Source organism: Dipodomys merriami, unplaced genomic scaffold (assembly GCF_024711535.1).
Source record: "Dipodomys merriami isolate MVZ:Mamm:240054 unplaced genomic scaffold, mDipMer1.0.p SCAF_42, whole genome shotgun sequence".
Lineage (NCBI taxonomy): Eukaryota > Metazoa > Chordata > Mammalia > Rodentia > Heteromyidae > Dipodomys > Dipodomys merriami.
Genome location: NW_027205826.1, coordinates 13,046,862 through 13,070,162, shown reverse-complemented (window position 1 = coordinate 13,070,162; position 23,301 = coordinate 13,046,862). Strand labels below are relative to the sequence as shown.

The 23,301-nt window shown below is 38.8% G+C and overlaps 3 protein-coding genes across 6 annotated transcripts in view; 2 read left to right on the top strand and 1 right to left on the bottom strand.

Moving 5' to 3' along the window:
- The window catches only part of Tom1l1 (target of myb1 like 1 membrane trafficking protein), a 42,383-nt gene extending 29,597 nt beyond the window's left edge, over positions 1 to 12,786 (top strand). For 2 of the 3 annotated variants that reach the window (XM_069993262.1, XM_069993263.1), the window contains exons 12-16: positions 5,674 to 5,725; positions 8,926 to 9,031; positions 9,449 to 9,530; positions 11,443 to 11,507; positions 12,094 to 12,786. In XM_069993262.1, coding sequence (XP_069849363.1) covers positions 5,674 to 5,725; positions 8,926 to 9,031; positions 9,449 to 9,530; positions 11,443 to 11,506 — 304 coding nt within the window. In that variant the 3' untranslated portion in view covers position 11,507; positions 12,094 to 12,786. Of the gene's footprint in view, positions 1 to 5,641; positions 5,726 to 8,925; positions 9,032 to 9,448; positions 9,531 to 11,442; positions 11,508 to 12,093 lie in introns of those variants that run through there. The other variant, XM_069993264.1, reaches the window with a different exon arrangement.
- On the bottom strand, positions 12,761 to 20,677 carry Cox11 (cytochrome c oxidase copper chaperone COX11). The gene is made up of 4 exons (XM_069993265.1): positions 20,294 to 20,677; positions 16,156 to 16,311; positions 14,193 to 14,318; positions 12,761 to 13,706 (listed from the first exon to the last, which is right to left on the bottom strand). Exons 1-4 carry the CDS (start codon positions 20,654 to 20,656, stop codon positions 13,524 to 13,526), a joined length of 828 nt encoding a protein of 275 aa, XP_069849366.1. The 5' UTR covers positions 20,657 to 20,677; the 3' UTR covers positions 12,761 to 13,523.
- Positions 20,678 to 20,742: 65 nt separating this feature from the next.
- Positions 20,743 to 23,301, top strand: part of Stxbp4 (syntaxin binding protein 4) — a 126,032-nt gene continuing 123,473 nt past the window's right edge. For both annotated transcript variants that reach the window (XM_069993259.1, XM_069993261.1), the window contains exon 1: positions 20,743 to 20,810. The gene's annotated coding sequence lies outside the window, so the exon portion shown is untranslated. The remainder of the gene's footprint in view (positions 20,811 to 23,301) is intronic.

The following is a 23,301-nucleotide window of genomic DNA, read 5'->3' as shown; positions in this document are numbered from 1 at the left end:
TGAAAAGACAAAAAGTATCACAAGATTATGTGGGTTTTTGTTTGTTTGTTTTGTTTTTTTGTCAATCAAGGGGTTTGAACTCAGGGCCTGGGCACTGTCCTTGAGTTCTTTTGCCCAGTGCTTATGCTCTATCACTTTGAGTCACAACTTCATTTCTGGTCTTCTGGTGGTTAGAAACAAGAATCTCACTGACTTTCTTACCTTGGATGACTTGAAACTGCGATCTTCAGATCTCAGCGTCCTGAGTAGCTAGGATTACAGACATAAGCCACAAGTTCTTAGGATAAAATTATGTATTTGTGTGTTTTGTTTTTTTTGTTGGTCATGGAGGTTGAACTCTTCAGCTCTTCAGCTCTTCAGCTCAAAGTGGTGTTCTACCACTTGAGTGGTGCTGAGGAGTCAAATCCAGGGCCTCATGCATGTGAGGCAAACACTCTACCATTGAGCCACCTTCCCAGCCCAAAATTATCTATTTTTTACAAGGTGAAAATGACAATAGTTACCTTTAAAGCTGGAGTCTGATTTCAAACAATTTATGCTCATTTATTACACAATTAGATATGACAAATTTATGGTTTACAGTATTTTAGGGAACAGCAAATTAATAACTACTGACTAGTAAAGTACTAACTGGTAAAATTGTTTTATAGTATTACAGAATTAGAGGAGAAAGTCAGCCCTCTGACAATCACAAATATTTGTACTACTAATTGGGAGGAAAGATGCAGAGCAGCACATGTATGGTACATAACATTTGTGTAAGAAAATGGAAAAATGAATAAGTATTCATATTTTTTGGGGGGGGGTCCGGTCATGGGCCTGAACTCTGGGCCTGGGCGCTGTCCCTCAGCTCTTCAACTCAAGGCTAGTGCTCTACCACGTGAACCATAGCACCACTTCCAGCTTTTTTTTTTTTTTTTTTTCTGCTTATGTGGTGCTGAGGAATCAAACCCAGGGCCTCATGCATGCAAGGCAAACGCTCTATCACTGAGCCACCTTCCCAGCCCTAAGTATTCATATTTTATCTATTTTCATAAAAACATAAAGGTAGGATGCAGAAAAATCCAAAAAGAGTAGTAGTGACTTAAGTTTAGGGAGATGCAGAATAAAAAGAGCAAAAAAATAAACAGAATTTGGATTTGTCTTATAAAAAGACAATATTTTTAATTTCTTTTAAATGTTATGTATGTAAGTTAATTGGTAATACATTTCCACCAGCCAGATGTCAAACCAATGTAATGGCTATACACACACATACACATATATATGATATATAATATATATAATGTTATATGTCATATATATAAAGTTATATATATATATAATTCCTTCCTTCCTTACCTCCCTCCTCTCCTCCTTCCTTTTTCTTCTCCCTCCCTCCTTCACATCCTTCTTCACTTCCTTCTTCCCTCCCTTTTTCTATTATACTAGTCATTTGTAGTCACATCTGCCAATCCCAGCCTCATGCACCAGCAATCACTAATCTGTATAGTTAGCTTTCAAGTATAGCATCTAAGTAGAACCACATAATACTTAAACTTTCTAGAAGAGATTGTCTAAAATTGGTATTTATTTATCATGTATTTTGAAGCTCTTATCATTGAATGACTGTACATTCAGGAATGTTCATCTTTTTGGTGGCTTGACAATTATTATCTAATATCCTTCTTTATCTCCTTTTTTTTTTTTCCCCCCGGTCATGAGGCTTGTAGTCTGGGTCTGGGAGCTGTCCTTCAGCTCTGCAGCTCAAGGCTAGTGCTCTACCACTTGAGCCACAGCACCACTTCCAGTTTTCTGAGTGGTTTATTGGAGATAAGAGTCTCATGGACTTTCCTGCCCCGGCTGGCTTTGAACCATGATCCTCAGATCTCAACATCCCGAATAGCTAGGATTATAGGCGTGAGCCACCGGCACCCAGCTACCCATAATTTTCTTTGCCCTGATATTTGCTTTGTAATAATATGCTTACTCTAGTTTTCTTTCTATCAGTGTTTGAGTGATACCTTTCCCCATCTTTTTCTTAACTATTTCAAAGTATTTGTCATTTCTTGGAAGTAGCATATTGAGTAATTCACTTTTTATGTGCCTTCATAATTCCTCTTTATATTTAATAAATTTTGCACTGTCTACCATTGCATAATTTACTATTCTTCCCTTTTCTTCAGATCACTTATGCATTTTTTCAGATTATTAGAATGTTTTCAGAATTCCAGTTTAGTTCATCTAGTATGGCTTTGGTTGTACCTTTTATGGCATGTATATTTATATGTGTATATAGAAAGAGTAAAGGCATGGCTTTCGAGATTGCAGTATACTTAATTTTCCAGCCTTTGTAATCGCCATTAAACCACTTGAAATGTTATATATATATATGTTTTATATATATATAAATTATATAGTCTCCTTTTATGTTGGTTATCTTACATATTTCTATTGAAAATCTACCAATAGACCATGTTTTAATTTTTGCTTGCACCTTTCAATTATAAGAACTCAAGAAGAGAAAAGGTCTTATATTTATCCAGTATTTACTATTTCTGCTGCCCTTCTCTTCTGGTTTGATTTAGCTTCTCTCTGAAGTTTTTTTGTTTTGTTTTGAACTCCTTTAGCAGTTCTATCAGCAGTTCTATTTAACTAGTTTATCTTTGTTCCTGAAGGGCAGTTTCAGTAGAGCATAGAATTCTAGGTCTGGAGTTGTTTGTTTTTGCAGCTTCAAAAGGTTGTTCCACTCATATGTTTCTAATATTTTAATAGCCTAGTTTCTAAGAAGACATCTACATTGACTTGAAGCATTATTCTTCTGATAGATAATGTGTTATCTTTTCTGGCTGCTGTAAATACTGCTTTTGTCTCTAATTTTGAGTTGTTGGTGATGTCTGGGTATGATGTCTTTTGGTTTATTTATTTGGGCTTGGCTGAGTATATTAGTTTCCTAAGTTCTGCCATAGGAAATTACTGAAAATTAGGTGGTTTAAACCACAGATATTTATTCTCAATGTTCTGGAGGCAAGAAGTCTGAGAATCTCTTCTCTTCCTATTCCAGTATCTGGTAACGTGGCACTCCTTGGCTTCCTTGACCCCCATCTCTAGCTTCTGTGTCTGTATTATCCAGGTGGCCTTCTCTGTGTCTCCGACCTCATTGCATGTGTAGCCCTACAATAGAAAACAATGTAATATCCTCATCTCAAGATTCCTAATGCTATCTGTGGAAATGGTTTTTTGTTGTTTTCTTTTTCCAAATAAGGCCACACAGTTTTCAGATTATGACTTGGACAATCTTGAACCTTGGGGACAGCAGGGGCTAGGATTTAATCCAGAAACAGAACTTGAATATATAGATATATAGATATATCTATATATATATAATGATATATATATGTTTATGACTTTCACTAAATTATGAAATTTTCAATCTTTCTTTTCTTTTTGAAAGCTAGTACTGGGTTTGAACTTAGGGTCACACACTTGATAGGTTTGCTTGATAGGATGGTCTTCTGCCTCCAGCCATGTTTTTCCATGGTTATTTTGGCAATAGAGTCTAGTGAACTTTTCTGTCTAAGACTGGCTTTCAACTGCGAGATTCTCCAGATCTCTGTATCTTAAAGTAGTTAAGATTACAGGCTTGAAACACTGGCAGCCAGTGGGCCTTTATTTCTTTCAGTTTGTTTTTTTTTTTTTTTCCAGCACTAAATACTGTCTGCTTTCTGCTGGGGCTCTAATGACACATTGTTAGATCTGTGTTACCTCAGATATGAGTTAAGCTTGTTAATTTCTTTATTCACTTTTTTTCCCCTCTTTGTTCAGATTGAATAATTTCTTTGAGCTGGTTCAAGTTCACTATTTTTGTTTTCTGTCCTCATTTTGCTGGGGAGCTTTATCTGTAAGATTGAAACAATTTCAGTTGTCTTTTTTTTTTTAGCATATATTAATTACAAAAAGGAATTTCATTGTGATATTACCGTACATGTTTTTTGCTTTTAAAATTTCCACTTTTTTTTATATTGGCTGTTTATTTGCTAAAAGCTTTTTTTTTGTGGTTTTGGTAGTGTTACAAATTGTTCCTTAGAGCATCTGTACAATAGCTGAAATTTCTGTGAGATAATTCCAACATCTGTGTTCTCTTGATATCCATTTATATTGTCTTCTTAATTGCACTGAAATTTTTGTTTTTGTTTTTGTTTTGTTTTGTTTTTTAATTGGGTCCGGTCATGGGGCCTGAACTCTGAGTCTGGGCACTGTCCCTCAGCTCTTCAGCTCAAGACTCTACCACTTGAGCCACAGCGCCACTTCCAGCTTTTTTTTTTTCTTTTTGCTCATGTGGTGCTGAGGAATCAAACCCAGGGCCTCAGGCATGCAAGGCAAGCACTCTACCACTGAGCCACCTTCCCAGCCCCTTCTGTTTTTTTTGTATGTCTGGTAATCTTGGATTCTCTCTTGGGCATTTTTAATATTTACTATGAGATTCTTAATCTTCATTTAATATGTCCAGAATGGTGTTGATGTTTTGATTTTAGTAATCAAACAACTTGGTTAGATTAATGTGACTGTTTCATTCCGCCTCTGTATGTTGTGGCTTCGAAGTCAGCTACAATTTTAAAGTCTGTGCAATGCTGTTTGAATCTACTTGCATCAACCAGGGAATACAACAGATCAAGCCCAGGATTTCATAAACAACTTTATGACTCTTTCCCTCCCTCCCTGACTTCTTCTATTGCTGTGATTTCTCTGACACTTAACTGATATCCTGGAACTCCTCTGCTCTGTTCTCCAGTCATGAAGGAGGCTCATTAATTAGCCAATTATACCATACATTCCTCTGTTGTGATGTGCTGTGGCCAATTGGCAAGGCAAAAAGAAAGAAATAACAGTTCTCCCCGCCCTTTAAGATTGTGCAGCTCTAGTAACTGGAAAGGAAAATGTTCCTGTTGTCTGTTGTCACTGCAGCCACATAAAGGTTACCTGTGGCTTAAGATATGAGGACAGATGTGAAGGCATAGCTAGGGATTTCCACAGATTCCTCTTTTGTGCTCCTTGTGGAAAAATGACAGTGCTTCTCTTGGCGCTCTGCCATCACTGATGGCTGTATTTGGGGCTCAGGTCACATTGTGTTCAAATAAGGGAATAAAAAAGAGGGTGGGGAGAGAGAAAGTGGGGAAAGAAAAAGTGGAAAGGGGAGAGGAAAGAAAGGAGACACAGGAGACGGAGGGGAGAGAGAGACAGAAAGAGAGAGAATTCATCTTTCTCGAAATAGGTTGTTGGTATTTTCACTGTCCTTAAATGCTTACTTCATACATTCAGAGGAAAAAAAGAGGATCCACCTTACCCAGTACTGGACTCCTCCCACCTTCCTTTGTAACCTCGACTCTCTTCTACAAAGTGATGTGGCTTTAGCTACTCTGATGGAAAGACTAAGTACCATCCACACCTCAGGGTCTCAGGACTACCACTGCCAAAGGATAGTGCTTTATAACTTTGCTCTCCCTTATATGTGGGCTTCATAATCTGGAGGGCTTGTAATCAGAAGATAATGTTAGAAGTATTATTTTTTATTCAGTATTACTTTTTTTTTTATTGAAGATGTGGGATCGGTTTTTAGACTAGGAAAATCATCTTACATTTTGCATTTGTGTTCTCACTGTAGGATAATCATGCTGTGTTATCACACTATCCTAGGTTTGCCCAAAGGACCAGCCAAAATCTCACCTCAAGTCACACATACGATAATGTAAGTAACACAACCCTCTTCTGGCTCTTAGATTATCATGGCCCCAAAGCAGTGGTTATTTTTTTCTCATGTTCTCCTCAGCATTTGTTTAGACTCTGTTGATGAGGCCCTAGTTTAGACCTTTATTTCCTTTTTAATCTTTCTAACATGGACAAGTTGAGTGATACTTCTGTTAGAAAAGATAGTTCAAAACCATGATATCTGGGCTGGAGATATAGCTAGATGGTAGAGGCAGAGCATTATTTGTATAGGATGCACAAGGCTACAGGTTTCATTCCAAGCATCACAAAAACAAAAGCAAGTTGCAGTAAGGACTTTGTTTTACCTGTGTATAAAATGAACCACTTGCAGGACACTGGTGGCTCACGTCTTTAATCCTAGCTATTCAGGAGGCTGAGATCTGAGGATCACGATTCAAAGCCAGCCTGGGTAGGAAAGTTCATGAGACTCTTATATCCAATAAACCACTCAGAAAACCAGAAGTGGCACTGTGGCTCAAGTGGTCGAGCGCTAGCCTTGAGCTGAAGAGCTGAGGGACAGCGCCCATGCCCAGAGTTCAAGCCCCATGGCCGACAAAAAAACAAAACACTTCCCTTCCCTCACATGGCTGGCAGATAGTATTGTTGGCTCTTCTCTTGATCATTTTTATGTCTTCACTGCCTTTTTTTGCTGGCCCTTCTCTTCTCCTGACCTTTCAGTGTTGGAAACTCAGGGATCAGGCTTCAGATTTCTCTATATTGACATTTACTCCTCTGTGGTCTTTTGGTTTGATGTGCTGAAATAACCAAGTTCATGTCTACCAACAAGTTCACGTCTCTAGACCAGATCTTCTCCCTAAACTCAGAACTCATATCCACTTTTTTGTTGTGTTTGTGTTTTGTTTTTGGTGCCAGTCCTGGGGCCTGAACTCAAGGTTTGGGCACTGTCCCTGAGCTTTTTTTTTTTTTTTTTCTCTTTCTCTCTCTCAAGGCTAGTGTTCTACCACTTGAGCCACAGCACCACTTTCAGACTTTTAGTGGTTAATTGGAGAGCTAAGAGTCTCAGGAACTTTCCTGTCCAGGCTGAGTTGGAATCACAATCCTCAGATCTCAGTGTCCTGAGTGGCTAGGATACAGGGATGAGCTACCTGTGTCAGCTCAGTGGGCTTTTTTCAGACTCTTTCACTTCACTTTCCCACTCAGATGGAAAGTGCTTGACCTCCACCTGTTATGTTACATTCAAAGGTATGTGGGATCCAATGGTATTTCACCACCTCCACTTCTCCATCAGTATACTACAGTGGCCTACTGGGCGTTGCTCTGTATCAGTGGTACCTTATGCCCTTCTTTGCACTCCCATCCTATCTCACTATTTCTAGTCCTAGAAATCAGAGCAAGGTTTTTAAAAAGTCAAGTCATTGTCACAGATCCACTTAGCACCCATCTCTCCATTTTCTTCCTGTTTCATTAAGTAAAAACTTGAGATGCTGATCTGACCTTGTGTGTAACTCTGTAGTGTTGTTACCTTTTGCCTCTTTGCTCCAATCATGACTTCACTCTGTTCCAACCATGCTGGCCACCTCGACTTCAGACTCTGTACACTAGTGTCCTTCCAGATAATCAGAAGGCCCATGTCAGCAGGGTCCTGTGTAAATATCCACAGTGGTTACACATCAGTGCCTATCAGTGCAGAATCGCACCTCATTACCTTCTATATTTTACTGTAGCATATGCCATCCACACTGACCTGCATTTGCTGATTGCAGCCTGAATGCAGGAGCTTGGACTGTCCTATTTATTACTTCAGTGATAGTGTCTATAAGCTAGGTATTCAGGACTTGTGGAAAAAAAGAAGATAGTAAGAAATATTTCTAATCACTTAATATTTGGATTTTTTTTGTTCTGGTTCTATGGCTTGAACTCAGAGCACAGGGCTATCTCTTATTAGTTTTTTTTTGCTAAAGGATGGTAGTCTACCACTTAAGCCACAGCTCTAATTCTGGCTTTTGGGTAGTTAAGTAGAGGTCAGAGTCTCATGGACTTTCCTGCCCATTCTGGCTCAAACTGTGAGCCCCAGATCTCAGCCTCCTGAATAGCCAAGATTACAGGTGTGAGCCACTGGTACCTGGATAAATATTAAATCATCTTTCTGTTTTGGTATCATTTTGTACTTTTCTGCAGATTAAGATGTTTATTTTTTTTCCTGTTGGAGGTTCAGAGTGAAACAAAAGACTAAGAGCAACATTAAAAAATACATATTTTACATTTTAAATGGGAAATGGGCATGAAATCAGACAGAAATATAGTAAATTTACCAAGTAGTTTTTACTTAAAAACTAAAGTAACGTGAGCCCCAGTGGGCTCATGCCTGTAATCCTGATTACTCAGGAGGCTGAGGTCTAAGGATCACAGTTCAAAGCTAGCCCAGGCAGGAAATTCCATAGACTCTTATCAAAGAATAAGCTAGAAGAAAAGATCAAAAGCTATTATGTATGACCATGTAAGATGATGCTAAGCAAAATGAATCCCAAGATAGGGACACAAGAGGTTTTGTCTTTCTTGTTGTAGTTTTTACTGTACTTATAATGTGCTGTGTGGGCATTTTGTTTCTTTTGTGTGTTCTTCCCCATATGTATAACCCATTTTCACTGTATTTGATTGTGGTGTCCTGCATCCTGCATATACATTTTTCTGATTTGGGAAGGGGAAGGGAAATAACAAAATGCTGAAATAAGGATATAGGTTGACCCATTGTAGCAATAAGATGTACAAGATACTATGTTGAAAACGAACTTAACAACTTTGGGGGAGAGAGAGGAGTTGGGGAGGTGGGGAGGGAAGGAATGGTAGGGGAAAAACAAAGGAGGGGGTAACAATGCTTGATAGGAATGTACTCATTACCTTCCTCATTTAACTGAAACCCCTCTGTATAGTAACTTTACAATAAAAAATATATTTAATAATTAAAAAAAAGAAAAAGCCAGAAGTCGTGCTGTGGCTTAAGTGGCAGAGTACTAGCCTTAAGCAAAAGGAGCTCAGGGACAGCACCTAGGCCCAGAGTTCAAGTCCCGGGACTGGCAACAAACAACAACAAAAACCCTAAATAACTAGTTCTTATCCAATTGAGTGCCTATGGCTTTTGGTATGACACTTGGAAGCCTAAGGATCTAATAATAAAATTGCCTAACATGGAATGTGTGTTTGAACATGTCCTTTCTTCAGTTACCAGAACACTCAAATTCAGTATTACTACAGCCAGTCAGCCTACAGACCATCACAGCAACACCATCAAACCAAAGGCCACCACCCTTACCCAGCAGTCACCCAGGTACAAGAGGTCTCATTGATCTGTATCAAATAAGAAAACTGGTGGGAATATCTGAGTCTGTTGAGAATCTATTAGGAAGTGAAAACAAATGGACAGAGAGGGGAAATTAGAGAAGCTCACTTGCATGTTCAAGCTATATTGGGTAAATGCAGTACCGTGATACCATTATATTTATAAAAATGTTTTGAACTGAATGCTGTATTTGGTAAATGAAACGTTAACATTTGGAAATATTTTTGTTATACATAGATTAGTTGAACTTCAGAGTACCTGAACACTAGTCTGCTTGTTTGGGTTGTATTTCTCAGAATCTTGTATTTAAGACTTAACAATTAGATTTGTTACACTAAGTATAATATTGTGTATATTCTGTGGCAAGCTTACCATCTATTAACTGGTCTACTTTTTCACCTAAAGCAATGATAAACAATGATAGCCAGCCACCCAATTACTACGAGGTAATGGAATTTGATCCTTTAGCTCCTGCTGTTACCACAGAGTAAGTTATTTATAAAAGTTATTTATAAAATGATTATTTTCTTGTCTGGGTCCCTTTGATAGTAGAGCTAACCTAGCTTGGTTTTATATATCTATCTATCTCTATATATAGGTGTGTGTGTGTGTGTGTGTGTGTGTGTGTGTGTGTGTGTGTGTGTGTGTGTGTGTGTGTTTTATTTAGGTCTTGACAAAGATTGATGACCTTATTGAACATGATTTATGAAGTGTTATGGTGGCTGTTTAGTCTTCTCACAACCTGTGACTAAACAATAAAAAAGCTGGGGTTGCACATTAAAAAATAACTGGAACCAACATGTGCATTAGTGGATTCTTCAGATACCTTCTTAGAAAGCCAATTTCTCTCTAGCTTGACAAGGGCACTATTCACCCATGAACTAAGCACCACAATGACAGAGTATTTTAACTGTTCCTTGAGAATTTAAGGAAACTTACATATAAGAACTTTTTAGTCTTTATCATATATGATGAATAAATTGTTAATATGATGAATAAAGAATATAAAATTTCTTTTAAATTGTAAATCCTTACATCACCATTATTTTATGATTTCTTGTCAATCAAGTGCATATTGGATGAAAGGCACATTAGAGTTTTATATCCTCTGAATGATAGAAAAGTAGCCCCCTACTGAATCATTAAAAATGTTCAAGTCAAGTGCATGGAAATCACTGGTCAACAATTGGCAACCTGAACTTTCATAGTTGCTAACAATGAAATGGGCTATTTGAAAACAAAGTCTCTGTGCTTCTCATACTTTTGGATACTGTGTAGTACCAGATCTATATTTTATGTGCCAGCACTGAGCTGAGGTATCTCCTGTTCAAAGACATGCCCCACTGGACCCCCATGGTCCATGCATGGCATGGCTAGGACTTTGAAACTTTGACCACAATGTAGTTTAAATCCTTACTGGGAAGATGACTCAGTGATAGGAGTGCTTGCCTTGCATGTATGAGGCCCTGGGTTCGATTCCTCAGCACCGCCTAAGAAGAAAAAGCCGGAAGTGGCATTGTGGTTTCAAGTGGTAGAGTGCTAGCCTTGAGCTGAAGAGCTAAGGGACAGCATGCAGGCCCACAGTTCAGGCCCCACACCGACAAAATAATTTAATTAAGAAAAATTAAATCCTTACATACATCAGTTCTGGAATCATTTATGAATTGTTAATGGATCTTAAAACTTGTTAAATGTTCTTTTCCTGATGCAGGACTTAGGAAGTTTCCCCGAGCTTACATTGTTTGCTAAAGCAGATGTATCACTGAATCTATTAGTGGTTTATGGAACTGGCATTAAACTTGATATAATTTTTAGAATTTAAAATACTATGTTTCTGCATCTAAATAGGTAGAGAATTTTTATTATATTCAGATTAACTAGGTATGGCTGTTAATAAGTATGGTACTATCACAGGTACTGTAGGTAAGCATAGTAAAGAAACAGTAAAGCTGGAGAGGTAGGGCCATGGAATGTGGTTCTTCCTTTATAGGGGCAAATTCCAGGGAATTTAGAAGGAAAAGCACAGAATCTTGCAGAAAAGTTCTGGACTTTTTATAGCAGGCTCTTCATGAGGCCAGGATAAGAATTTTTACTCCTTATTTTTCCTTTAAATCAACAAAATGAATTGTCTTTATGTGTGTGTGTGTGTGTGTGTGTGTGTGTGTATTTTTTTTTAAAGCAGGTGTATGAATTGCTACATTGGAACTTAAGAAAATTAGAAACCTAAGCTTTAGGATTGAGACCTTAACATCTATTCACTAATGTTTCCTGACTTCCCCAAATAGCCCCATATTTCTAGATACGGTTCTAGCAATTTAAGAACACCATAGTACTCGGATATATAGTAACTTTTTTTTTCCATGGTTTTTTTTTTTTTTTTGGCTTTTTGTTTGTTTCAGAGCTATTTATGAAGAAATTGATCTTCATTGCCACAAAGGAGCTAAAAGTCACAGAGATCGTTGAGGTACAAGAACTCAGTTTATACAACTTACAATTCACATGCATTATCATTTCTATGTATTGTCACTTTTTATATTATTTACATATTCTAAGGACACCAGAGCCTAATATGAATCCTCTGCATGACTCAAACAGTAATTAACTGTTGTTCACTCATGAAATACCTAAGTTTGTAATCTTGTCAATTATAAATGATCTGGTCAATTACAGATGCAGATGTTGGTTTATGATATACAAACATTAATGCCAATAGGCATTCAATAGAAACTCATCGCTGAAACCAGGCATTTGACTTAAATGTGCAGTCAATACCTATAAACTGGTTACCAGTAGAACTCATTCAATGTTAATTCTCTAAACAGGTCTGTTTATAGTACCGTTCATTGCATTTATTTATTAATGAATGCCTGGTCTCCAGTGACCTATTAACTTTATTCCCTTTACACTCTTCACCATAGAAGAAGCATATTCCTTCTTTTTCTCTACTTGACATCGACTCTCCAGCCTCCCATTAGAAAAAGGAAAGAGTTATCAGGGAGTGAAGGAGATTGTTAAGATGGAGATTGTTAGTTTCTTATTTTTGGTTACAGTGGATTGATTATCAGCTCACTAGTAGCACAAGGATACCAGCGCTCTAAAGAACAGACCCTGTCCAACTTTCAGGCCTGGAAGACAAGAGCAACCAAGTTATGAAGACCAAGGCAGGCCATTTCTCTTCTTTTATCAGGATATTTTGACAGGAGTAACAGTTCTGGAATAACATTTGTGGCTCCTTGATGATGGCTCAAAATTTATTTCCATATAAATTGGCTGTAAGAAACAATCAAACTTCATAAGGAAATTGCTTAGTACTTAGGCCAACCTACAGTCTTATGTCATAGGACTTTCTACACAGAAAACTCAAGACACAACTATGAGAAGAATAGATGAAGATTATTCAACTACAAAATGATTCTGATGCTACATGTGTAATGAGTGCCTTCATTTAACTAAAGTTGAATGTAAAAGTCAATTTGCACTAGATTTTTAATAATACTATTGTTTAGAATTGTTGTAAAGACTTGATGATTGTATTTTAATTATATTTCAAGTGCCCTGAACCAAGTCACGACTGGAGTATGTATCAGGTAGCTTTTATATGATTATTTGTAATGCTAAATATTTTCCCCCTAGTACTGTAATTAACATCTCTATTTGGAACAAAGACAAATGGAAACCATTCAATTGTGCATTATTTTCATAAACCACAATGACAAATTACTATTAAAATAATTTAATAATCTTTGTTTTAGTCTTGCTTTCAAAAGAACTTTTACATCAGTACATCTTCACAATCCTACCCTTGTGTTTTAGTATTAAGAATTGGAACTATGAAGGTAAATGCTAACATAGCCTGATATACATAATTCTTGCATTTTATTTCAATAATACCACCATAATTTCCAAATAATTAACCTATTCGGTACTCTAAAACAGCCACAGATATTGAAGTCTTAAAAAAAAAAGCCCTTAGTCCTCAGTGACTCTTCTCTCTTCACTTGGAATATTTAAAATAATAAGTGTTTACATTGAAGGAAATAAACAGCCAAATATTTTGGAGATAGCATAATATGTAGCAAGATGTTCTGGCCTCTGACCTAAACAATCTGGAGCATAAATTCTTTAAAACTTTTTCAGATTCATTGCTAAAAGTATGAAGGGTTACTAATCAAAAAGGAAACTATAGAATTAAGCTTGACCATCAAACTCTACATATATATATATATGTATATATATAAAAAATATAAAGCAGTTTCTTTTAATACTGTCAGTGTGTTATTAAACAGTCACATATTCTTCATAGGCATATATGGTACAAGCTTAACCTATTTTAAGTGGGATAAATTAGAGAAAAAGAACAGCAGAGCCATTTAACAATAGATGCTTCAATTTACATGATTGTAGAATATTTCTCTTCAGAGAAGGCAGGATAAATGATTTTTCAAAAATCACAAATTTGAAGCCGGTCTTGGTTGCTACTTCAGTTATAGCCTGGAAGTGGCAATTTTTCCCCTTCCTTTGCTTCAAAAAAAGTATAAGAAAGAGTGATGAGATCAACGTTCACCATTCTTGGATCTTCAGCAAATTCCGGATCAATGTAAAAAAACACTGGCATATCTACTTCTTCTTGGGGATTAAGCCTTTGTTCTTCAAAACAGAAGCACTGAAAGTTACAGAAAGATACTTGTTTAATAACACCTCTACTCTAGTATCTAAAACAAAGCAATGAACAAAGGAACAGTTCATTTCCTACCTTTAAGTTCTATGATAGAATAATACCATCTGATTTCCATCTCAATTGGGTTTTGATTCAAGGATTGAGAATCAAATTAATCTTAAAAACAGATACTCATTTGGTTGGGCTTTTAAGCTCTACATAGCCAGGTATAAATAATGATAGAAACAGCTTCAAGTTTAAAAGAAATGAGGAAGGAGCACTGTGGCTCAGTGGTAGAGCGCTAGCCTTGAGCTGAAGAGCTGAGGGACAGCGCCCAGGCCCAGAGTTCAGGCCCCACAACCAACAACAACAACAACAAAAAGAAATGATTTTTAGATATTACACGTAACTACTATGACAGTGTTAAGAAGTTTCGTATTAAACAGTTTCATGGGCCCTTATCATATTGTATAATATGTGCATTCAGTTTACCTGAATTTTATTGAAATACTGCCCAGCTTCAAATGGTACAACATTGTATGTAGAAATTCCAATTATTGGTTTGTCAGTAGGATTCTTAGCTTTATAAAATGCTAGTGCAGTCTCTCCTGGTACCACCTGTTTAGAGAGTATACATTAGTAACACTTTAAAATACACATGGCTCCTTTTTTCCCTCTATTACTCATTTACTCTATTATCCACATAATACCTACGGTCACTAAAATAAACTGCAGATACAAACAATTTTAAATCAATGAAGAATAAATGCTGTTACAGATTACTCTCTCCTATACCTGAAGTATTCAAGATATGATTTGCAAATTAAATTAGATCAAACCTATCATAGCCAAAGCCTTTTTTTTTTTTTTTGCAGGTCCTGTGGCTTGAACTCGGCCTGAGCTCTGTCCCTAAGCTCCTTTTGCTCAAGGCTAGCACTCTACCACTTGAGCCATAATGCCACCTCTGGCTTTTTCTGTGATTAATAGGAAATAGTGAGTTGTGTGAATTTTCCTGCCCAGGTTGGCTTGCAACAGATATCCTCAGATTTTACCCTCCTGAGTAGTTAGGATTACAGGTGTGAACCACTGGCACTTGGCAAGCCTAACTTCTTCATAACATAAACTGGAATAGTCATGATTGCATATTTTTAAAAGGGTATTAATATTAAACTTAATTTAAATTATAGTGCATTAAATTCATAACCAGAGTAAATTACTGACTAGAACCTTTATTGAATAAAAAGTGCTTTGAAAAAAAGTAGCAAACTTAAAAGACAATTCAATGGATATTGTGTGTCACAATTAATACCCTGTAATATTACCATGTAACTGGAATTGATGTGCAAAATCGTAACATAGTAAACACTTAAAAAGGAGATTCAGTCAGGTTTAGTAAACTGAACAAGAACTAATATTTGCAATAGTTTTCCAATAAATATTGAAATTAGGTCTGTAGTGATCAAATTTCTGTTAAAATTTGAGTTAAAATTTTAGGGGATCTTACATATGGTCTTATTGGAGTACAAATGTCACTTCATTATTAAATATGATCTAAATATTTATTTTTAAAAGTCTTAATTTTTTTTTCTTTCTAGGATGTTAGCTCAATTGTAGATCACTTGCCTAGCTTTTATGAGACCTTTGGTTTAATCCTGCCACACCCCAATTGTTTTTTTCTTTAGAGAGAATACTTTTGATAGAAACCAATAAACTACTCTGGGTTTTTATGTTTTCTTTTTACTAATGCCAAACTCTTCTTTACCTTGTGTAGCTGGGATTACAAGCATATACCACTGTGACTAGCTCATTTGCTGGAATGAAACTGCACTAAGTTTTTGCCCGTGCTAGTCTAAAACCACGATCCTCCCCATCTTGTCTTTAGAACAGCTATTATAGGCATGACAACTGACCTCTAGTGAGATACTTTTTATTATAACCAAATGATTGTCCAGTATCTGTAACTGAGGAAAAGTGAGAAGCCATTTAGCATGATAGGTACTGCTAAATCCAACACTGGTAATCAGAGAACTGCCTGGTCAACTCTTAACAGTATTATAATAAAAACAGATGACATTTTTCATTGTTCCAAGCTGACATTTTCTACTATCCCACTTAGAAGTCAAAATACATACTTGGGTATGTATTAGTGAACATCTGTAATCTCAGCACTCAGGAGGCTGAGGCAGGATAATCCCGAGTTTGAGACCAGCCTGGGTTACCAGTAATACCTGTCTTAAAGCAAAGCAAAACAAAACAGAACAAAAACTTAAAGTAGATACATTAACTGGAGGACACTAACAAGTAGTCATTTTGAAATACTAAGATTCCATAAACTAAGTGGAATTATTCATGAAACCTTTTATTATCTTGAAATTTTATTTAGATGAAACTTGATATGGTGAAAAAAATTTACACTGTGGTAAGTTATAGTCTAATGGCTGCTTTAGTTACTTACATATATTTCTGTTTGCTGAGGTCTGAAGTTCCACTGGAGACTGGCATGCACATCTGCATTGAAGGTCACCTTAATGATCCGGTCCTTAACAGGCACCATGTTTTCAATCTGGTCTGATGCATGCCCTGCTACTGCTGATCCACCAAGTCCTGTAGTCTAAAGAGAAAGATACTAAGTTAATACTTTTGGAAATTGATTTATTGAATAAAATTAAAACTTTAAAGATACCTTAATATTCTAGTTGAAGCCAAGTTTATGTATTATCACTGACCATTTCCTATACCTAGCAATGGTTTGCCCACTTTGGGGGTGAAAGAGCCTGTTACTTGTTACATGCTTTTCAGCAATCCCATGGTTATCTGCCTTGGGTCAAAAATGAATCATTTGGGAAAATCAGATCATATAGATAAGCAAACTACGGTCACTAATGCTACAACTCAGATTTTCCTGCTTAATCTTGTTTTGCTGGTCCTGGGACTTTGCTCAAGGCAAGTGTTCTACCACTTGCCAAGGAGCCACTTTCCTATTTTTAAGTAGTTTATTGGAGCTAAGAATCTCAGGGAGTTTTCTGCACAGGTTGGTTTGAACAACAACCCTGAGATCTCAGCCTCCTGAGTAGCTAGGATTACAGGTGTTAAGCAAACAGCTCCCAGGCTCTGCTTAATCTTTTATTAAACATACTTCCCTTTATTGTTAGTAACTTATATTAACTACTATTCGTGACCTTTCATTATATGGCCTAGTCATATCAATGAAAACAATATGTCCACTTTTCTGTGATCCTGTCTGAGCCTCTTCCATATCACATCTTTTATAGTTCAAAATAATTTGTCAGTCTGCTTTTCTAAGGCATTTTTTCTCCAGCCTGGTTAATGTTTTGTATAATTTTCTTACATCTCTGCATAGATCTACTGTTTTTCATCTTTTATAGGTATCAACAGTTAATCAGAACCTGATTTCTTTGGTCACTGAATCAACCTTTCATAAAGCATAAAAGTAACGTAGGTCTGACACTTCTTCCTTGCCATCATTTTATCATCAGATGCTTTAAAAAGAAAAAAAAAGAAAGGTTCTTACTTCCAAGGCTGTTATTCTCCTGATGTTTGAGGTTGCCAGAATTCTGGTTTCCAGATATTTACCTGCTGCTATACTAGGAAAATACACACCAAATCTGCAGCCAAGAAAAGGCTCCTAGCAAGACATAATATTACTGTTTTTTGCTTCTTATATGTTGCCTTGCTGCACTCAACGGCCATGCAACATTGTCAAATTACATTTTAACAATAAAAGATGCATCAGAGAACAAGTCTCTATCTGTAAGATATACACATCATCCTCTGCTTCAGAGTGAGCTCCTTTTCCTCAAGAATTTAAGTCTCAAATTAAAAACAAACGTGTCCTGCTTCAACAGATTCCCTAATATATTCTATGAGTATAGATCGTTCAAGTTTCTAAATTAAATTCTTTACAAAATTAAAATAGATGAAGATGAAAAGATGTCATGGTCAAGTTCTGCAACTAACTGAATAAATCTTATCTTTTTTTTTTTTTGGTCGGTCGTAGGGCTTGAACTCCAGATCTGGGCACTGTCCTTGAACTTTTATGCTTAAAGTTAGTGCTCTACCAGTTTAAGCCACGGCTCCACTTCCAGTTTTCTGGTGGTTAATTGGAAATAAGTATCATGGATTTTCCTTCCCCAGGCGGACTTTGAACCATGATCCTCCTCAGATCTAGCCTCCTGAGTAACTAGGATTACAGACATGAGCCACCAGTGCCAGGCCTAAATAAATATTTCTTTGGTTATATCTTATGTGTTCATAAAATGAGGTCACTGTATTAAAGTGGTTTACGCAATTGGTTATTTTTTGCTCTAAAACACTGTGATTCCAGAAGTAGATTTGTTCGTTTGGAAATACCATTGCTTAATATCCAACTTGCTTTTAAGATTACAAAACACACAATTTTAACCTACTTGTCCAATTTGCAATTTGTCAATTACTTCAGTTTGGAGCAGGGTTTCTCAAATCTCAGCATTAACAATATTTTGGGTAGGATAATTCTTTCTTGGAAAGGTGGGGCTATTTTCTACACTGCTAGATATTTAGCAGCATCCTTAACCTGGACCCATTAGATGTCAGAAGCATCTAGTCCCACTATTCCTCACACCTCAGGTTGTTACAACTAAAAATGTCTTCATGCATTGCTAAATGTTCTCAAAGGGGCAAAATTATTCCCTCTTCAGTCCTTTGTAGAGAATCTAGATTTTTTTTTTATTTTGATTTAGTTCTGCTTATAATCTAAACAACTGAAAGTTTGAGGGTTCACACTTTGTACTCTCTAGCCTCCTGCAAAAAGAAATTCACATTCTATACTCATTCAAGCAATCAAGCTTGAATCAAGCACATTCCCACTCAATTGCTAGTTTTAGGAACAGAAAGAAATGCCCTTTTGGCATTGGCTCTTTCATCTTTTGAAAGGTAAGCTAGTCTCAGTAAAGGTAGGGAAAGTAAACCCTACATTAACAATGGTGTCAAGGAAAGAGCAATAAACCCTGCCATGAATACTAATCATAGGATTAAGTTAGTGACTCTCCAACTCTTCTTCATGCTGAGAAATACCTGAAAATTATAGATGCCCAGCTCTCAAACACTTGGATGTAAGGCCCTTGACATAACTTAAGGGTTTTTAAAAGCTCTCCATGTGATTCTACAGCAGTGTTTGAAATTCAAACACTGCAGTACACTGTACACTAATTGAACTCAATGTAACTATATACTGTATACTAATAACTCAATATAACTCTCATTTGTAGCATGATTTTGAACTCAAGGTCCTGTTTTCTATCCCCTGACCTAACCAGAATCTCAAGTGGACAAGCCTTGTCATGTGTATTTAAGAATTTCCACAGGTGGTTCTAAGACCCAGCCAAAGCCCTCAAACTAGTAAAGTGCTAACCTTGAGCTGAAGAGCTTAGGGACAGTTCCCAGGTCCAGAGTTCAAGACCCACGACCAAAAAAAAAAACAAAAAAAACCAGGCAAGCCAGGCACTAGTGACTCACAGCTGTAAGCGTAGCTACTCCAGGCTAAGCTCTGAGGATCACTGTTCAAAGCCAGCTCGAGCTGGAAAAGTCCATATGACTCTCACCTCCAAATAATCACCAGAAAACTGGAACTGGTGCTGTGGCTCAAAGTGGTAGAAAGCTAGCGTTGAGCAAAAGAGCTCAGGGATAGCACCGAGGCCCTGAGTTCAAGCCCCATTACCAACCAAAAAAAAAAAAAAATAAAGAAAGAAAAAATCATGGAGAAATTTATAAAATAAGCTAAACTAAATCCACCAGTGGTTGGTAGACATTAATTTGCCTCTAATTCAGCCACAGTACTTAGTAAAATACAGGTTGCTGTTTTCTTCCCTTTAGGATTACTAATTCAGTCAATCTGGAGTTGGGTAGAGGAATTTTAAGTTTGATCAGATTCCTGAGTGAGGTTGATGCTTCTGGGTTTGGGAAACGTATTCAAATGCACAGCACTATTTCTGATCTAAAGTGCTATACACGAAGAAGAAGAAGAAGAAGAAGAAGAAAAAAAAAACCACAGAGGCATTACACCTCTAACTTTCTTTGGATGAACTTCCAGTTAAAACAGCACGGAAACCACATGTGGTTCAGAACATGAATGTGTGGATACAGGTTATAGATATTGAAAAGCACAGGCCGGCGGCTGGCTGGGTTAGAACAGTGGAGGCTGCTGAAGCTTTTTGGTGAGGTGGAGCTCCGAAACCAAGAAAGGTCATTGAGAGATGGGAAGATGCTAGCTCGCTACAGCAACTCATTCACTTGGAGTTTTTTTTTTTTTACCCCCTCAACTCACAGCCTGATGATGACCTTGGGCTGGCCACTTTGTGTAGTAAGCCTGCTTCCTGTCCTACAGATAACCTAGGACAGACCTGGAGTGATGGATTGATGGCTGGGGGCGGGGGGGGAGGGATCGGCCTGTAGCCTGCGCCCTCCCTCCCCCAAAGGACCCAATTTCTGCATTGATTGACCCGGAGGAATTGGGGTGGGGGGGTCCAATCTGCGCGCACACACACACACACACACACACGTCTGCACCCCCCTCCCCGGCCCGGCCGACCCCTTACCTGGCAGTACAGCCGATAGAGGGGCACGGCGGCGTACGAGGCCCCCAGCATGCCCACGGCGGCCGCGGCCACGTAGGTGAGCAGCGTCCGGTTCCGCCGCCGCCATTCGTCCTCCTGCGCCCGGGCGAAGCGGTTCGTGCTCTTCGGCCGCCGCGGAGCCTCCGCGGCCGAACCCCAGGCCGGGCCCGGGCCCGGGCGCCCCCACGTCCCGAGCCGCCTCGCAGCCTTCCCCTCACCTCCGGCCTCCGTCCACCGGGGCCTGAGGAAAGGTCCTCCCCGCCCGGCCGACCCAGCTGCAGGGGGCCACCGGCGCCAGCCACCGCACACGGCGCGGCCCCAGACCCCAGGCCAGAGCCCTCCCATCACCCCGTCTGGAGAGGGGCGGGGAGGCCCCGGCCAAGTCTCGCGAGGCTTGCGGCCGGGTCTCGCGATCCCTGGGTGGAGCCGGCCGCTGGCTGCCTAGGCTACGGGACTCCTCAGACAGCGGGCGCTACGGAGGCCGGGCGGCCGGGTGAGGGTGAGTTCGCGTTTCGCTTAGTGGCTGTGCCTGTCATTCCCGCTCTCTCCCCCCCCAACCCCCAGGTCTGTCTGTCTGTAACTTGCGGGAGGAAGGTGCGTCTCGGCTCTCCGCGCGCGAGCTCGTGGTCGCTCGGGATGGTGCTTTCCGCCTTCGTGCGGACCTCCCTCGCGGCCCCCGGCGGCCGGCTCCCCCGGGAACCCGCGCTCGGGGTCGGGGCTTCCGGGGCCCACCCCGCTCCTCCGCGGCTCTCCGCGCCTGCGTGTGCTCCGGCCTCCAGGAGTTGGATGCTTCTTGGCTACTTAACCCGGGAAAACCGCCACCCCTGGAGCCAGGAGGAAAAGTGTGGTCCGGCAGGGAGGGACCAGGATAGATCTTGGGTGTAAAAGGAAAAACGAGCAGGAAGGCTGTGGTCGCTTTCTTCATTGTCCCGAGTGAGGTCAGCCAGTGCCATCCTAGGCTGACATAGTAGCAAGCATCCTATTCAGGTTAGGCATCTGTGAGTTCTGACCCGGGTTCTCACCATGGCCCTGGCTCTAGACCAGTTATTTGACCTGGTGGCCTTAGGCCCCCACCCCCCAACCCGCCCCCTCCCATTGGATTCAACTAGTTAATTTTTATTAAAAAATAATCATAATGTGATAACTGTGGAAGAGTTATCACGGAGTTAACTATTTTGAGCAAAATCTCATTCCATCCTCTAGCTCGAAACATTCGTATCTTAGAAGAAATAAGAATCCCCCAAGAATGTATGCTCCCACTGAAACGTGTAAAAGTTATCTTTCATTCTATGTATCTGAAGTCATTTTCCAAAACATTACCCAATGCAAAGCATGTGGCTAGTTAAAAGAGACAAACAGAAAGCCTTATGGGAGGATTCATTAATACAGGTGCATTGATCCACTGTCAAGTAGGAACTACTGGTAGTATATTACATTATAGTACTTAAAATAATGGGAATTCTTCACTCTATGATATACCATGTAAATATTCCTTTTGCTCTTCACCATGGGTAGAACAAATTTCCTTTCTAGCTTGTGTCTATGAGCTCTCACCCTGTGTGCAGTTTTTAGATGGTTTTAAATATAAAGAAGTGCATTTGGCCTTATTTGTGAAGTGGAAATCATAATAATAAATGAGGATAAGCATAGAAACATCGCAGTGCCTGATGCATAGGATTTAGTTCAAGTTGAGGTTTATTTGTGATGATTAAAGGAAAGTCTGATGATCCTACCTTTATGGATGAGGAAGCTGAAAGTCCGAGAAACTTAAAGTCATTCAATATGTATATGTTGCACTTTAACTGGGAGCCGGGCACTTTTGTATCTGTTGGGACTGTAGCCCAAAACAAGTCAGACAAGATCCCTCAGTTGTCCATTACACTTTCTACTGTAGGACTCAGGAGCTCATCCTGTAACTGATGGATAAAATAAGGGAATGTGAGATCTTTGCAATGAAGACAATAGAAGGGTTTCAAGTAACTGAGACTGATGAGGAGGAATGGTAGTAAAGTTATATCTTTATGAAGAGGTAAAAGATCTTTCTAGAAGTGATACTTGAACCTACCCCTGAACTATAAGGAGCTTCCTATGCAGTGTCAATTCCAGGACATATAAAGGCCCAGAGAAAAGAGCTAGATAGGACTGAAGACCCAAAAGGAGGCCAGTGTGTTCTAGCATAATTAGCAGAGCAGGCAGTGGAAGGAAACCGGGTCAGAGCAGGTATACAAAGGCATAGTTTTACAAAGCCTTTTAAGCCCTAGCCAAGGGAAGCCCTTTTGAAGCATAGGAGTTCTTTATGTCAACTTTTGGAAAGGTGCCTCTTATAAAACATTGTGTGGACAGATAAGGTAAAATGAAAACCATTCATCAATAAAAGGCATTTTTCCAATGCCTTTGTTCAAGTAACATTTATGAAGATCAAGGCCAGCTTCATGGATCCATAGAAAACCCTGCTTTATTATGCTGAAGGTATCTTGTCTAAAAAAGCCAATGATTGCTATTTAGAAGCATTTGATTGGGCTAAGGGGAAGATTGTTTGTTACCTGTGCATCTCCAGAGGCAAAGAGCTGCATTCCTGAGCTGCTTGGATTCTAGAAAGAATGAACAGCTGCACTTCCGCACTGCTTGGATTCCTAAAACTTTAAAAAATAAAAAGCACTAGCAAAGGGAAATTGTCTTTGGGTACAGAGTAAAGGAGACTGTGAAATCAGTTATTCACTGACCTTTTAATGTTTTCATTTCCTGAAACTTTAACATTATTTAAAAACGATCAGTGAGTTTGAGCCCACAATAGATAGACATTTTTAACTTTGCCAGTATATGAAAACAACACTGATTATAATATAGCTGATGTTATCTTGGAGAGTCTATGCTGTGATATTGTTTCTAAATGCATTTGGTGGTTTTTTGTTTGTTTGTTTTGTTTTTTTTGTTTTGGTAGCTTACTGGGCCTTGAACTCTGGGCCTCTTGCTCTCACTAGGATTTTTTT

What these genes read in the sequence shown, in the direction of transcription:
- Cox11 (XM_069993265.1), bottom strand. Translation starts at nt 20,656, where the DNA reads ATGGGAGGGCTCTGGCCTGGGGTCTGGGGCCGCGCCGTGTGCGGTGGC. An exon ending in TCTATCGGCTGTACTGCCAG is followed by an intron (nt 16,312 to 20,293) that starts GTAAGGGGTCGG and finishes CTTTCTCTTTAG; the next exon opens with ACTACAGGACTTGGTGGATC. An exon ending in CTCAGCAAACAGAAATATAT is followed by an intron (nt 14,319 to 16,155) that starts GTAAGTAACTAA and finishes CTCTCTAAACAG; the next exon opens with GTGGTACCAGGAGAGACTGC.